This window comes from Panthera onca, chromosome D2, assembly GCF_046562875.1.
Source record: "Panthera onca isolate mPanOnc1 chromosome D2, mPanOnc1 haplotype 2, whole genome shotgun sequence".
Lineage (NCBI taxonomy): Eukaryota > Metazoa > Chordata > Mammalia > Carnivora > Felidae > Panthera > Panthera onca.
Window position 1 is genome coordinate 27,152,462 of NC_138349.1, and position 12,516 is coordinate 27,164,977.

The 12,516-nt window shown below is 46.2% G+C and overlaps 1 protein-coding gene across 12 annotated transcripts in view; it reads right to left on the minus strand.

Annotated features, from left to right (window-relative positions):
- Positions 1 to 12,516, minus strand: part of GBF1 (golgi brefeldin A resistant guanine nucleotide exchange factor 1) — a 120,331-nt gene that overhangs the window by 18,151 nt on the left and 89,664 nt on the right. For 4 of the 12 annotated variants that reach the window (XM_078434765.2, XM_078434764.2, XM_078434761.2 and 1 more), the window contains 11 exons: positions 9,567 to 9,685; positions 8,921 to 9,029; positions 8,332 to 8,392; positions 7,003 to 7,057; positions 6,181 to 6,279; positions 3,195 to 3,342; positions 2,640 to 2,863; positions 1,930 to 2,098; positions 1,283 to 1,494; positions 849 to 947; positions 59 to 253 (listed from right to left, as the gene is read on the minus strand). In XM_078434765.2, coding sequence (XP_078290891.1) covers positions 59 to 253; positions 849 to 947; positions 1,283 to 1,494; positions 1,930 to 2,098; positions 2,640 to 2,863; positions 3,195 to 3,342; positions 6,181 to 6,279; positions 7,003 to 7,057; positions 8,332 to 8,392; positions 8,921 to 9,029; positions 9,567 to 9,685 — 1,490 coding nt within the window. The remainder of the gene's footprint in view (positions 1 to 58; positions 254 to 848; positions 948 to 1,282; positions 1,495 to 1,929; positions 2,099 to 2,639; positions 2,864 to 3,194; positions 3,343 to 6,180; positions 6,280 to 7,002; positions 7,058 to 8,331; positions 8,393 to 8,920; positions 9,030 to 9,566; positions 9,686 to 12,516) is intronic. The other 8 variants (XM_078434766.2, XM_078434763.2, XM_078434772.2 and 5 more) reach the window with 5 other exon arrangements.

Genomic DNA, 12,516 nt, shown 5'->3' on the forward strand with positions numbered 1-12,516 from the left:
CCAGAGAGATTTCCTTAATAGAGCCTTCTTTCTAGAGGACAGTAATAAAGCTCAGCACCTTGGACAGCAGCTTGGTGAGGTCTTCAAAGAGGTTGGAACAGTAATAGTCACAATCATAGTTGATATAGAGCTCAGTGACAAAGCTGGGGATGTGCCAGAGCTGCACAATGGCCTCCAGTGCCATCTCCTTCATCTCGTAAGGCATCTTGGGGTTCTCCACAGTGATGATTTCCATAAGCTTTTTGATGTACATCTGGCAATAACCCAGTAATAGCCATTTGAGTGGGATAAGGATTCAAGACAGAAGAGAAAAATTAGACAGGAAAAACATTAAATACAAGAAGGAGACGCCCAGCCAGGAGGCATGCGTTAACATATCCTTAAAGACATTCCGTCCTTCTCTTTGGCCTCCACATTGGGGGAGGCCTGGCTCTCTACCTTATGCCTGATCCAAAACAAGTTGCCTATTGCCCTCTTTGTGCTTTCTATGGGAGCCTTACCTGGTACTATTCAGAGTTCCTTTTTGCAACTTAGTGGCAAAGCCAGTTTGACTTGCCTGCCTGTGTTGCAGAGGAACTGCTGGGCAGAAAACCTGTACCCACTCATAGTGAGGTTGTCCACCAGTCCTCATATTTGGCTTCTTTCATTTTATAGCCAACCAGTTTTCTCTGGGCTCCCTTTAATTTCTCCACCAAAGAGGACAGCCAAGGAACCAAACTACAGAGGCTAATAGCTCTCTAGGATTTTAGGAGCCCCTAAATCCCATCCCCGCAGCAGGACAGAGCTGGCCCCACTAAAGATGCTATATATCTTGCTATTTTTTCTTTATCCAAGTTCAAGAAACTCACCTCCAATTGGAACTTGAGGTGCTCCCTCATGCTCTCAAACAGTAGGAAGCATACCCGCAGGGAAGCAGCATAAAGGTTTAGTCGCTCTACACTGAGTAGCTGGAGATCAGAGTAGGGTTAAATCATTAGGTTTCTGAATCTATGGCTCAACCAAGAGAAAAGTAGGATAATAAACTCTGTGAAGTTGCCACTAAAGTCCTGTACTCTAAGGAAACTATATCTAGCCATTCCTATATTTTTCTGGCTGCCAGAGTCCCCAGAGAACTAGTAGAGTCCTCTTGATGATGACCACTGGCCAACTGGGAAGGGAGATTCTTTTCTGGATCCTATACTCTTTTCACCAATCAACCAAACCTCCTTGTGCTCCCCCTGGTCCCTGAGAGACCGTGGAAAATAGCCAAGGGCTCAGAGACCCTCTAGAGGTCCAGTCTTACCTGGAGTAAGTGGCGGCACATCTCATCCTTGATGAGGCCCAACAGGGTTTGGCACTGGGCTACAGGGGCTGATTCAAGAGCCACTGTCAGCAAATGCAATCCCATGTGGATCATAACCTCTGAATTATGGCGGTCGTGTGGATTGGTGAGGGAGATGAGGAAGCGGAAGAGTTCGCGGATGCAGGGAAGACCATAGGGGACCAATGCTGTACCTGGGGAAAGCCAGAAGTAAAGTGGGAATGTCAGGAAACAACTGGACTGAAAAGTTGGCCTGGACTGTCCTGCATTATACAAGGCAATTTCAAATAAGTGATTCTCTTCAAGAAAATTTTTTTAAAAAAAGCTTTTTTTCTGGAAAGGTAAGACTAGTCTCACTTACTAAAGGGAATCAGAATTGATGACCCTACTTTCTGTTAAAAGTCTCAAGCTTTCTATTCTTCCCTCTCACTTCCTATTGTTCATCAAAGTCCCTCTCTGTATAGGTTGGCAAGGGCTCCATCCATGCCAAAGTCCCCCTGGCTTGATTCCATTTCCTGACTAGAAAATGTGGACAGCAGACACCTTGGGTCCAAGATCATCTAGGCTCAGGATGCTTAGTGGGCAGGATGGGGGAGGTGAATAGGCAGAGACTGCTTGAGAGAACTCACCTTCCTTCTGGGAGGACTGTGTAAAGCGTACACCCCGGGGATTGACGTAATCCATGTCATGAACAGAGGCAGAATCAGAGTGGTCAGCAGGGGATGTGCACTCCTCTAACACTTCGGGGATGGATTCCACGGATGCTGACTGGGCCTTTTCCACATGAATCCCTTCCTGCTATGACCAGCAGCAGGGTGATAGGAAGAGGGATGAAGCAAGAGCAACTTGGAACTTACTCCCCCCTGAAGTGTTTAAGCTCCAAGTGTCTCTAATGGACTGCAGGTGTAGGGCCAGCTCAGTGAGCTATGAATCAATGCAAGATGGCTCAGGGCAGGAGTGTGAAGGACTCAGAAAACACTTCCTGAGGCATCACTGACCTAAAGTGACTAGAACTCTAGAAACAATAGAGGCTCTCATAGGCTTGGGATTTATATCATTATCTTCCAAAGCCATGGCCATTTCCCTCCCCTTTGCCTAGTACTACCTGTATGCAAGACTTGATAAATCCCATGAGCTACCTCTTACAGTGAGTCATGCTGTGGATTTTCTAGATTGCACAGCTGATTCTAGGAAATAAGAAATAATGAAGTAACTCTACACCGCACCCCCCCCCCCCGCCCCCAACCTGACCTTCTTTTGAACCAAAACCTGGATAAAGGATGAAAAGGGTCAAGCCAATTCTACACTAGAAGATTAGAGAGGGGCCTTAAAGCCATACCTGGGGATCAGGCTGCTCAGGAATCCCCAGCTCGCTGCTGCCAGGCTCTGTAGCTGTGCTATACCCTGGAGAGCCAGGTTGTTCCAGGTCAGTGAGGTCTTCCTTGGAGGTGGTCTGGGAGGAGAACTCCAGGCCACTGTCTGTAGAGGGGCTGACCACTGCTGAGGCAGCTTCTGAACTTGCAGAAGAGATGGGAGTGGGCACATCAATGAAGGGCATTCCCCCTGCCAAGCAAAGTAGGCGAGGCTTGAAGAAAAGAGACTGTAGGAAAAACATAGCCTCCATGGCACTAGGGGCTCTTTTCCTAGACCACATACTAATCTCTGCATACACTGGTCTCTAAAGTAGTCACAGTTCCTCTGGAAGGATAACAACCCAAAGTCACTGCAGAATTGCTAAGTGGTCACAGTCTGAACAGACCTGGAGTTTTCCCTTTTTACTCTTAGCAGAAAGACCAAAGCCCCTCAGTTGACTAGTTTTCAATGTTAAAATGCCTGAGAGAGGAAGGTTTTCTTCTATCTATTCTAATTAGAGGAAGCAACCCAGGGCACTCACCAGTGAGGTTAGAGGATAAGGTAGTTCCGTTGGGGGTGGGCAGCTCTGAACCCGGTGTGACTTTGGTCATATGGCGCAGAGGCCGGGGGGATCTCTTCTGTTTCTTCCACTTGGATGAATCACTCATGCCTCCTGCTCTCATTTTCAGCTGGAAATATCATACCTCATTAGCACTGGTACTCAAACTAAGACTCTTTCCCTAGAAATCTCCCTTCTTTTATTCCTACTGGTCCCTAGAAAACAGCCTATATGCCGTGTCTGTGGCAAAGGAAGAATCTAGACCATCAGAGCACATTCCTATTCCTCCAACCTTGCTTCTACGTCTGCCATTTCACAGGTCAGCCTGGTGACCTCCTAAACATTCTGCTTTTCAGCTGATCACATATTACTCTGCTTCCCTGAGTCCTGGGTGGCAATCTTAAGTCCTGTAGATGGTGCCTGACTCTCCTGCAGAAAAGCTAAGGGCAGAGGTTCCTTTGCCTGAGGCTTCAGATCTACAAGGACTCCAGGGCTTTGCTCCTCAACTATCTGTACCACAGCCTTCTACTCCTAGGTTCTTAACCAACTATGAGAGTCTATTCCTTCCCTGTCACTCTCTTAGCTTCCCTACTGGTTCGTGAACGGGGCCTAGATCCTAAATACATCCCTGACTCTGAAATTTTTGTATCAAAGTGGTCAAGGAAGGAGTTAAGGAAGGAGTGGTATCCCAGCTGATTTTTGGAGTTAAGGATGGAGGGTCATGTCATGCTGCTGCTCCCAATTTTGTACATCAGTGAGACCTCCTGTCTCACTGTTGGGTCTTTCTAGATGCAGTTTTATGTTTTCAGATGGTAAGGCTACTGATTTCTTGTACCTTGCTCTATTCTGTTTTCTTCTGTCCTGCTATATTTCCTATAGCTTCCTTTTAGTTACAAAGGAAAATTTCTAAAACCTATTGTGGGAACTACTCTAGGATATAAATTTTTATGCATTTTCTCCACCCTCAGTTCACAGTTACTTTATTTAAGCCCATTTCATTTTTTCTGGTCCTGATGCCTTCTGTTAGGGTTTGAGACCAGTCCTTTACCAGTCCCTCCAAAGTTATTCCATACTATTTCTAGACTAAGGGACCATTCCTGGACTGGGTAACTGTAATGGTCGAGGAATCATCAGAATGCTCTAACAAAGTAAGAGCCTCTTTCTAAAGGCCGAATATACCCTGTCATCCTTGGCCTGTTCAATTCCTTCTAGCATTTGGGGGATAGGCCTCCTTCTTCGACCTCCCCCAAGCCCTCCAGAACCTGGGTAACCATTAATTCTTTTTTTAAAAAACCATATAATTCTTCCTTACCAAAAGCTCCACCCAGAAAGGAGAGAGGTCCAAAAGTTGAGCCTCACACCCAGCTCTTACTAATGGGGCAACAACTTCACACTGGATTTATACTATGCCACCATCGCCAGAATGCCTACAGTCATATGCCTAGAATGGAACTTCAAGTGTTCTGAGCACTGTGGTTAAACAGGAACTAGAATGCTCTCTCTAGTAACCACTGAAGCTCATCTGAAGAAAGTTCATGGTAAAAAAAAAAACAAAAAAACAAACGAAAAAAACAAAAAAAAAACCTATGGGAGTAAGAGTCAGCCAAACATACAGACAGTCAAGAAGCTCAAGAGATTAATGAGGGAAAACAAGAACCTCCTAGCTTTATTGGCAATTGTCACTGAGATCCAAAAATACTAACATCTGGATCCACTTTTGTGAGATATCTTTTCTCTCTAGGCGGATTCCCAATTTTAGTGACTCCAGGTGGTCCTACTTCCACCGAGAAACCAGTCACTCAATGAGATTCCTTCTGACACTAGGATTAGTCCCTGCCTGTTTCCTTCTTTAATCTCTGCAAAACTAGCTCCAACCTGATCATTTCAATTAGTATTCTCTGCCTCCTGGCTGGAGTAGGGGATGAGAAGCTCCAATTCTCACAAATGCCTCAGCCCTGACAAAGTACAGTTATGCTCCCTGTTCATGGAACCCTCCAACACCTAATCCATATAACTTTGTATTTCCAAAGGGCAGTATAAGCTTTACAAAGAAAGGGCAGGTCTTAGGTTAATAATCATGGCAAAAGGCAGGGTAGCCACTGAAGAGAGAGCTGCAACTTGAGATGAGTCAAGCACATAAATGAAAATGGACACTGTGCAAAAAGAATGCAGGCCTAGGGACCTAGGTGTACACACACATACACAGTTCTTTTAATCTTCAATGACCTGGATTTCCACAATCACACCTCCAGAATGCCACTCATGTGACAGCCTAAACATAGACAGCCCATACCTCCTTCTCTCCCTCTTCTTCCTAAAGCAGGGATATGGGGTTAGGGGTAATCTTTAACTTGGACCTCTCCCCTAAACTCCTCTACATCTCAACTTTTAAGGGACAGAGAGCATCTCTGCAGAACCCATCTTGAGCTATCCAGCTCCTTCCCCTCCACCTAGAGTCCTAAACCTGGGAATGAAGGAACGCTTTAACACTAACTACGAAAAATAAAAGACCCCAACTAGATGGGACTATCCTTTCCCTCCAAACCCAGTTCAGGTATCTAAATAGAGCCAAAGACTGTGCTTAAGCTCCATATGCCAGCTCTGAGACAGGCAAAGGGTAGAAGAGGGAAGGGGCTTGCTCAGAGGTCCCTCACAGTTCCCCCAAATTGGTAGATATTAACATCCCCGCAAGATGTCAGCAGGACCCAAGCTCTCTATCCAGGCTCACTACATGATATGTCACCAGTTCAAAGCTTCCTTCTGTCTCCATGCAACCAGATGCCCCCAGGGAAATTCCCAACACTGCAAAGCTACAAACACATGCAACTCTTCCAAAACCGTGCTGTGTTATTAGGTAGGGGTAAGTTGTGCTCTGCACAATGGAAATGTGACCCAGATGTTACATATTAAAAAAATAAACATTTAAATAAATAAAAAGGGGGGAAAGGAGAGGGAGAGGGAGAGAGACCTTGAGGTTCTTAAAGAGTAGTACCCTCTCTAACTGGTTCAGGGCTTTGGTCTGCTCCCCACTACTTAGCTCCAGTTTGTTGAGGAGACATGGAGAAATCTGTGAAAGACAGGCAAACGAACGATTTAAACAAAGTGAAATAAATTCAGACACACGCCAATAGGGCATAGGGCAGGAATAGGGATGGAGAGCTGGGGAGAAGGGAAGGTCAGGTGCATGCACCAAACAGCCAAGGGCCATCTCCACGGGAAGAACCTCTTAGGGTTGCAAGTAGAATCCTCATCAGAGGTCTGTGAAGTTCAGGACTTCAGTTTAAAATAGAAAGAGGCCATTCTTCTGATCACATTCTTTTATCAGTTTGAGAACCTTCTGATCTAGAGTCAGGCTTAATTTGTCTCATCAACAGAGACAAGCCCAAGTGTGAGCCCATTCTAATCCAGCATTATGGTGGGACTTAGGGCATAGCCTCTTTAGGCCTCCTACCTACTGACAAGTCTGGGCTTTGAGGGGATGGCAGAACGTTCACTTTTATCAACATACATTTTTAGCCCAATCTGATGGGCCTTACCAAGTTTCCATGAAGGACTGGTTCACCAGCTTATGTGGTGGGTCAACAAAGATAGGCTGGGAAGGAAAGGTTGGGGAAGGAAAGGTATCTGGGGAAGAATAAATTTCTCACTAAATGAATGATAGCTATTTTTTAGATTCCAAGCAGACCTGTCTAGGCAAAAGCATGTTTTTGCCAAGCAAGGGTGTCCAGGAAAATCCCCATAGCACTAAAGTTGAGAGACCAAAGTTTGGATGAGGGACAGCAGCTCATACCTTCTTCATGTTGGTGCCCATATAGTTCTTGGGTTCTTCTTTAAACTGAGGTAACCTACAAGATAGAGAACCCCATGAACTGTCATTAGGGATAACAACAAATCTCCCCAGCATGCTAGCCACAGCCCAAAGATGCAGTGGGCCAGGGCATGCCCTGTCTCTTAGGAAAAGCTAGGAAGAGAAGCAGGCTAATTTCATCCTTTTGAGAACCTTATCAAAGTAAGAAGTTGGGAGACTTATAATACAGACACATTCTTAAAAAAAAGGGAGTCACCAGGGCAAAGTGACTAATGCCCTTGGAGTGTGGAGGCTCTTTTCATCCTAAACCGACCCCTTCCTGCTGGTATTTACTTAACAAGTACAGATGAAAGGCACAATATGGGGAGAGGGCAGTCCATCAAAATCCCAGGAGACTGGACATAGTGTGAGCAGTAAAAGGCAGGTTGAGTTTTGAAAACAATAAATCTGAGCCTGAAGAGTGGGAATGCTTTGTAGCAAGGAGCAGGGGCAGATCTAATGTGTGGATAATAAGAATTATTACTTATGGATCTGAGAGCAAAATGAAATACCATGGGGATTTTTTTTTTTTTTTTAACTAGATTGTTTTTTAGAGAAATTTTAGGTCCATAGCAAAATTGAGCAGAAGGTACACTGATTTCCTATATAACCCTGGGCCGCACAGATACATAACCAACCCCGTTATTAATATCTCCCAGGGGAGGCTTTAAAGCTCTTGCCTCAGTCAGCTCTTCTCAAAGTTAGTCTACTGAAAAGAGGTGTAGGAAACAGGCAGTTAGGCATAATATGAAAAGGCCTCATAGCCCCTAAATTGAGGGCCTTGATGAGGGTAACCAGCAGTCTTGGTTTGCCAGAGAATGAAGTGTTTGCAGGGATGCAGGATTTTCAGTGCTAAAATTGGGAGAGTCTGGGCCAACAAGGTTTGTCACCCTAGCCTTGGTCCTTTCTCACAGAAATCAGACTGAGCTCTGGGAGTTCAGCACCCTGTTCCAGGCTCCCTTGAATTTGGCTTCCTCTCTGCGTTCCCTTTCCCAGCTGCTACCTGCACAGAAACAGACACAAGTTTGGAAAGCAGAACAAGGTCTGTTGGCCTAGATCAAATAACCCCCTGCCTCCCTCTGAGGCCAAGCCAGCTATCTTCTCCTTTCCCCTTATTCAGTAACCCTGGGCCCAGTGAACTACCCCCATCCATAATCCCAGTGGCCCCTGAAGTGGCTGTGGGGTTGGCCAGGTCCCTGAAGTGGCTGTGTGGAAGCAGGCAAGCTCAAGAGGCCCGGGCAGCCGGGCTGAAGCAAACAGCAGCAGGTTTACCTTGTGAAGAGCAGCTGCACCATGTCTACGAGAGTGTGCTCTGCGGATTTTCTCAATAACTCTGCACAGGCAAAAACAAATAACACAGGTGTCATTACTTGCTGTGCTATTATCAGGAGGCTTCTCAGAGCAGACTCCCCTCCAAACCTTGTTTACTAAGGATTATGCCAAACTTATTAAAACCAGCTCCAGCTCAGCCTGGCAGCCACAACTTCAGTAGCCCACTAGGTGGCACTACTGAGACAGGAGAAAAAGCTGAGGGCGGGCGGGGTGTTGGTGCACGATGATGCGTTTTTAAGGGTTGCAGGCTGGTGTCAATCCCCGAAAGCCCAAGGGAGGCAGATTTGGTGCCTGGGCTAAGTCATTTGGGGATCTATCCCAATTTCTGCCTTGGCACAATGAACTAAGGTCTCTATTCTAGCTGCACAATAGTCAAGTAAAGACTTCTAGACCTCTTTGGCTCCACAAGGTAGGTGAAGGACAAGTCCAGAGTTTTCCACCTCTCTGGGGCTCAGAGACAGTATCCTATATTTATACTCACAGACACTGGCCCTAGGAATGGTGACAGGCCCAATATTCAAGCACCTACCACTGAGCCTCATTTCAAAGCAGATCCGGAAGCAAGACTGCATAATCTCACACACAGATTCATTGGTTAGGTGGGAACCCACTGGGGTCAGCAACAGAGTCCGCAGCACCTACCAGGAAGAAAGAGGAGATACAGCGATAAATAAAGCAGGCTGGGTAAAGTGGGGTGTACCTGAGGGGAGAGAAGCTGCCCTCTGTTCCTTTAGTCTCCTACGGAAGCACTCGGGTGAGAAAGAGAGGTTAGCAAGAATGCTGACCTCACTTCAGTTTGATGGGTGTGGGGGGATCTCCCAGGAACTTATCTTGGGAACTGTGCCTTTACTCTCCATGACCCAGATATAGTTCAGCACTCATTCCAGCCCTAGCCCATGAGTCCCACAGATGAACGGCAGATATGGTCCACCAGAGGTACAAATGTATTAAGTAAGGGCTTCTGGTATTTGATATCAATTCATCTAAAGCTGTTAATTATTTTCATTAGAAAAGCTTTTACTCTGGGTACCCGAGCTGCTTGTTTAGAAACAAAGTAGCTCCCTAAGCCCCAGCGGAGTCAAAACACAGCTTCGTGCTGCCGGCAGTCTTGGGTAAGGAGAGCCGATAGCACCAGCTCCTGGCCATTAGCCTAATTGCTCTTCCCCTCCATTTACCTGAAGGATTTTCATCAGGACAACCTCATCGCTGGCAGGATCTGTGCCCACAAAACGGGCATGGGTGACAGCATCCGCCATGTTCTCCATGCCCTCTGCTGTGCCCTCATGAGTGGGATCTGCTCCAACAGAAAAAGAGACTAAATTGTATGGAGAGGAGAGACAGAAAGGCAAGATATCCTGTATAGGCACTGCCTTGAGAGACTGTTTTTCTCCTCTTCAATTTCCCAACCCATGGTTACTTGAACTACCGGAGAATTTTGCTCATAACTGGCTTTAACAAGCTCCTCAGCACAAATCCCACTGTGTAAAACAGTGGTTCTCAAACCTAAGTATATATCAGAATCACTAATAAGATTTGTTAAAAATACAAATTGCGGGGCGCCTGGGTGGCTCAGTCGGTTGGGTGTCCGACTTCGGCTCAGGTCACGATCTCGCGGTCCGTGGGTTCGAGCCCCGCGTCGGGCTCTGGGCTGACGGCTCAGAGCCTGGAGCCTGCTTCCGATTCTGTGTCTCCCTCTCTCTCTGCCCCTCCCCCATTCATGCTCTGTCTCTCTCTGTCTCAAAAATAAATAAAACGTTAAAAAAAAATTTTTTTTAAATAAAAAAAAAAATACAAATTGCTGGGTCCACTCCGAGAACTTTTGATTTAGTAGATTTACAGTGGGGCCTGACAATGTGCATTTCTAACAAGATATCAGGACAAGTTAATGCTGCTGGTCAGGGGGACCATACTTTGGACTCACTGGTGTAAAGCCACTCATTTTAGAGAAGAAGGGCCTAGAAATAGAGGAGTTTTTGGCCCAGAGCAAGGGCCAAGTAGGACGAGACCTTCGAACACCAAGGTTGTAGACTTTCTCTGTTCATGTTTTCTCCTTCAACACATCTCTCTCTGGTTGCTTCTGGGGTTTTGTGTTCAGGTGCAAGTGAGGTAGGAGAGTAGTGGAAAGAAATGGACAGTCCCTGCTGCCAATACATATATCTGGGTGCCACTTTATAGCAAATCAGAGACTTCTTCCTGCTTTGCATTCTTACTTAAAACAATATGACATGGAGCAAGAATCATTCTACCAGCTTAACTAAACATGCATTAGGAGAAAAAGGGGACAAACTAAACAAGATTGGAGGCTGGCTGACCCGGGAGTAGGAGGAAGAGAGAATTTCAACAGTGAATAAGAAGAGGGAGAAGCTAGATCAGACAACCAGCACCATGCTGGAAACTAACACAAATACTGCCAAGGGAGAAACTACTCCCATTAATCTGCTAAATATCCAAAAGGAGTAGCCAAAGAAGTGGCCTCCCTCAAGCCCTTCAAGGGTCTTGCAGAACTTCCCAGATTATCCTTGAAAGGGAAACATAAGTAGGGGAAAAAAGGAGGGACATGGCAAGGCTTTGCGAGTGACAGAGAAAGGTTGCTCCAGAGGTAGCACGGTGTACTACAGGAGCACCTCCTAGTTTTAAGTAGTGGGAATTAAAAGAAATTCTTACCATTTTTTCTTTCTTGGTACCTGAATAACAGAGTTTCTGAGCCTAAAGCTCAGGGGTGCGGCTGAGAAACCAAAACATTTCCCTTGTAACAACGAGCCTGAAGACTTTCATGAATTATAAGTGATTCTCATTTGTTTTCTTTTTTCTCTTCTGTCCTGGTTAGTCTCTGACACCTGGTCAAAGACACTCTGTCCATATAGCACGCCCCCACTGAACGCCAGGAGTGGTTACTTAGAGTTCATGCAGAAGAAAGCCAATTTCGGGGCGCCTGGGTGGCTCAGTTGGTTGAGCGTCCGACTCAATTTCAGCTCAGGTCGTGACCTCAAGGTTCGTGGGTTTGGGCCCTGCATCGGGCTCTGTGCTGATAGTGTGGAGCCTGCTTAGGATTCTCTCCCTCTCTCTCTCTGCCCCTCCCCTGTTAGCTTTTTCTCTCTCAAAAGTAAATAAAAACATTGAAAAAAAAATTTTTTAAAAAAGAAGGAAGCCAATTTCATGATGATACATAGTATACGGGGTGCCCTAGCTCCTTCTATCACCCCAACTCTCCATGTTTCTCCCATTCAACTCAGAAAATCTGAAGTTTCTGAGCCTTCAATAACCTGAAGGCCTTCAAGGGCCTTCAATAACCTGAAGGCCCTTGCCTGAGTCTTCTCTCATAGCCCTTGCCTGACTATTCAGGCCTCCGTGGTCCGTAGCTGGACTTTTCCTTGCACAGGAAATCCAGGTCCTCGGTATTATGTGGGGTTTCAGAGCTATGTGAATGGCAGCTTTACTCCTGCTTCACAAGGCTCCTACAGGTCTATTTCTTCCCCTCTTTCAGTAATCTCCCTTGTTAAAGTAGTTTAACTGATCTCTTTGTTGCTCTTATCCCCTGAGCTTGAATGAAATAGCACAGTTAATTTTCTAAAAAAGGCAGGTGAGAGTGATAGGTCTTTAGAACCACAGACACAGCCTGCCAGGCAATCAGTGGCACAAATCCTGGTCTGGCAGCTGTGTGGGGCCAAACAAAAGGCTGATCCTTGGAGTAGGATCTAAAATAATTCTAGAAGCCTTGGGTCACAGGATTGACAGGTGAGGGATAGTTTCTTCTAGGATAGCCTAAACAAAATATTGTTTGGCTTGAGCTCACTTAGCAGAACGCGTCTTCCTTAGAATGTCCTCCTTTCCTAGCCACTCTGGAGCAGACTGAAGGGAAAGCTGCCAATCTCATCTCCTTTGCCTTCTGGCTTTCATACACTCCTTCCTGCCCCCTTTCTCATGCCCACTGCAATCACCACCTCCAGCATTCTCTTTTCCCACCACAGGAAACTCCAGTGACCAGCTGGCCTGAGGTCTCCAATGACAAGCGTGTCTGCCAAGTCCAGGAAGGGGAGACAGTAACACTGACAAGAGAGCAGAGGGAAGAAGCACGGAGGGCAGCCGCTGGAGGCTGTGGAGAGAGATGACCTGCAGGTGGTGCTC